General features: G+C 35.0%; 1 protein-coding gene across 1 annotated transcript in view; it reads left to right on the top strand.

The window, feature by feature from the left end:
• The window catches only part of LOC108724004 (serpin B3), an 8,886-nt gene extending 7,288 nt beyond the window's left edge, over window positions 1-1,598 (top strand). Inside the window, exons 3-4 of the mRNA XM_018450094.1 lie at window positions 118-496; window positions 722-1,598. Coding sequence (XP_018305596.1) covers window positions 118-496; window positions 722-1,302 — 960 coding nt within the window. The 3' untranslated portion in view covers window positions 1,303-1,598. The remainder of the gene's footprint in view (window positions 1-117; window positions 497-721) is intronic.
• The last annotated feature ends 1,115 nt before the right edge of the window (window positions 1,599-2,713 follow it).

Consider the following 2,713-nt stretch of genomic DNA (forward strand, 5'->3'; position numbering starts at 1 on the left):
CAGCCAATCTTTTTTTCAGTGTAGAGTTATAAAAGTTTATTATCTCAGACTTCGCGTAAACTTTACAAAATTTTGAAAAAAAAAACAATTTTTTATTCTTAGTATTTTTCATTTCAGGGGAATGGATCTGCAGAGTCTTACGATTACAAGATCGCTAATAGATTTTGGATTACGAACACCAAAAAGCTACGCGATTGTATGCTCGATTTCTTCGGCGATCAATTGCAAGTAACTGATTTCAGAACAAATCCTGTCGAAGTAAGAAATGAAATCAATAACTGGGTGAGCAATATAACAAAAGGTCACATCCGTGATCTCCTGCCAACGAATAGTATTACCGCGGATACTGATCTAGTTCTGGCAAACGCAGTCTACTTTAAGGGCCTGTGGGCCAGCCGTTTCGACGTAAAGAACTCAAAACGCGACATCTTCTATACTTCCGGCACGCAAAACTCTGTCACAATGTTTATGCGTCAGAAAGGGAACTTTAATCATGGTAAGCGTTATTACTTACTACTCAAACTTCGTACATCGAGAGAAAAATTTCTGGCATTTGTAACTATAATTATAAATACCAAAAAATATTTTTTCTCTCAATGATTTATCATTAATTTCATTGACTTATGTTATAAAAATCGATATAAATCCGACATTCCTTTCACCTAACACTTCAATGTGCATTTATTTACTTTCTTTCTAATCTTAATGCTTTTCTATTTAGCTGTCTCTGAGGAGCTAGGCGTATATATCTTGGAATTACCGTACAAGGGTGACGAGATATCGATGTTCGTGCTGCTCCCTCCGTTCTCCACTACGCGATCTACTCAAAATCCTTCTAACGAACCACAGGACGGCATCCATCAACTGGTGCAACGTCTGGCGACCGAGAAAGGCTCCCAGGAGTTACGGGAATTGTTGGACGATGGATTACCGCCGCGCGAAGTCGAGGTCAGCTTACCGCGTTTCGAGCTAGAACGAGAGCTGCCAATCAGTCAATTGCTGTATGCCATGGGTGCCGGGGAATTGTTGACACCCGGCGCAGCCGATCTTCGCGGTTTTCTCGCGGATGGCGAACAGAACCTGCACCTCGGTGATGCTGTGCATCGAGCTCGCATCGAGGTTACGGAGGAAGGCACTACCGCCGCTGCGGCAACCGCGATTTTCACCTTCCGCTCCAGTCGACCCACCGAACCTGCCATCTTCAATGCCAATCACCCATTCGTCTACCTGATTTACAACAAGGCTGATCGCACCATCCTTTTCACTGGCGTTTTCCGCTCACCTCAACTGACATATTCCTAAACTCCTGGTGGTATTTAAACAGATCGTTTAAGAGAAACTTGTCCTTGGAAAGATAGTCCAGTGGAGTCTAATGACCTGAATTGACATTTGTCTTTCCACTTTTTCTTAGTCAGAAGATACCATCTTTGATCTGTTTCTCATGTGGCGCTGAGCCACATTTTTTGTTGATAATCGAAGATAGTTAAATCTTGTGAAGTTGATATCGATGATTGTCAAGTATCAATTTTTGAAGAATCGAAAAAAGGACCTTGCATTTTTCGGTGATTTTTTTTAGATGAGTCTGTTGCATGAATCTCATTAATTTATTTATGTATTTAGATTTTATATTTTTACGACGTAAAAAAATTTTATTTTTAATGTTAAATGAAAATGAGTATAAAATAAAACAACAATGTACACATTAAGACGTAAATATTATTTTCTGAGAGAAAGATATATAAATATATATAACAAATATTCTTCTTTCAAATTTCATGAAATTAAATCATCCTACAATTTTAATAAAAAATTGTACAAACATTAAGCGGGGATTTATGTAATAAAAAAAATGAATAAAAATGTTTTTAGACATATGGTATATGCATAATTATATATTATAGTTAAATGTTTTCTACTATTTCTCTCTTTCTCTCCCTCTCTTTCTCATTCTAACATTAGATACTATAATAACAAATTCGACAGCTATATCATTATAGATATGATATTATAAAAAGGATATTAGAATATAGAAATAAGTTATCAATTTTAATTATAAACACACAGGACATAATTACCACAAAGAATACACATCGAAAAACATTTTATTGCTAAGAAAATTTTCTAAGAAATAGAAAAAGATGAAAAGTAAGTTGAATCGAGATTGAAATTAATCTATATTCGTAGAAATGGGCGTTAGCATTTCTTAATCTTTGAAAATCGACAATCAGTTTTACTATCGTTTATTTCATGTTTCCATATGATTTTTCCTTTTTCGCCGAAACGATTTAGTAAATATAAATGACATTGCCGTTTGATTTTGACTGCCTAAATAATACTGCTGCTATTGTATTCTATATCAGAATCGACTCATTGTCAGTCTCATTTACAGTGTACTGAACGGAACTACATATAACGGACAACCGTTCGCCAATATTATACTTCGCCAATATTTTCATCGATTTGTAGAAATTTTCTTGTCTGATCGACAATTTTTGCATGTAATTCGTGTTAAAATTGTGAGTCAGCTTAATTACATAAAGAGTACGCACATAAATACATTTTCATTCTAATCTTAGCAAACGCAGCAAAATATATTATATGTAGATAATCAAATATATTTTCATATATATTTGATTTCTTATATATATATATATATAACTATACACGGTGTTTCCAAATTAAATGGCAAAACTTCGGGAGCGTGTAGAGGAGT

The sequence above is a fragment of the Mycetomoellerius zeteki genome, unplaced genomic scaffold, assembly GCF_001594055.1.
Source record: "Mycetomoellerius zeteki isolate Tzet28-1 unplaced genomic scaffold, Tzet1.0 scaffold265, whole genome shotgun sequence".
In the NCBI taxonomy this organism is placed as follows: domain Eukaryota; kingdom Metazoa; phylum Arthropoda; class Insecta; order Hymenoptera; family Formicidae; genus Mycetomoellerius; species Mycetomoellerius zeteki.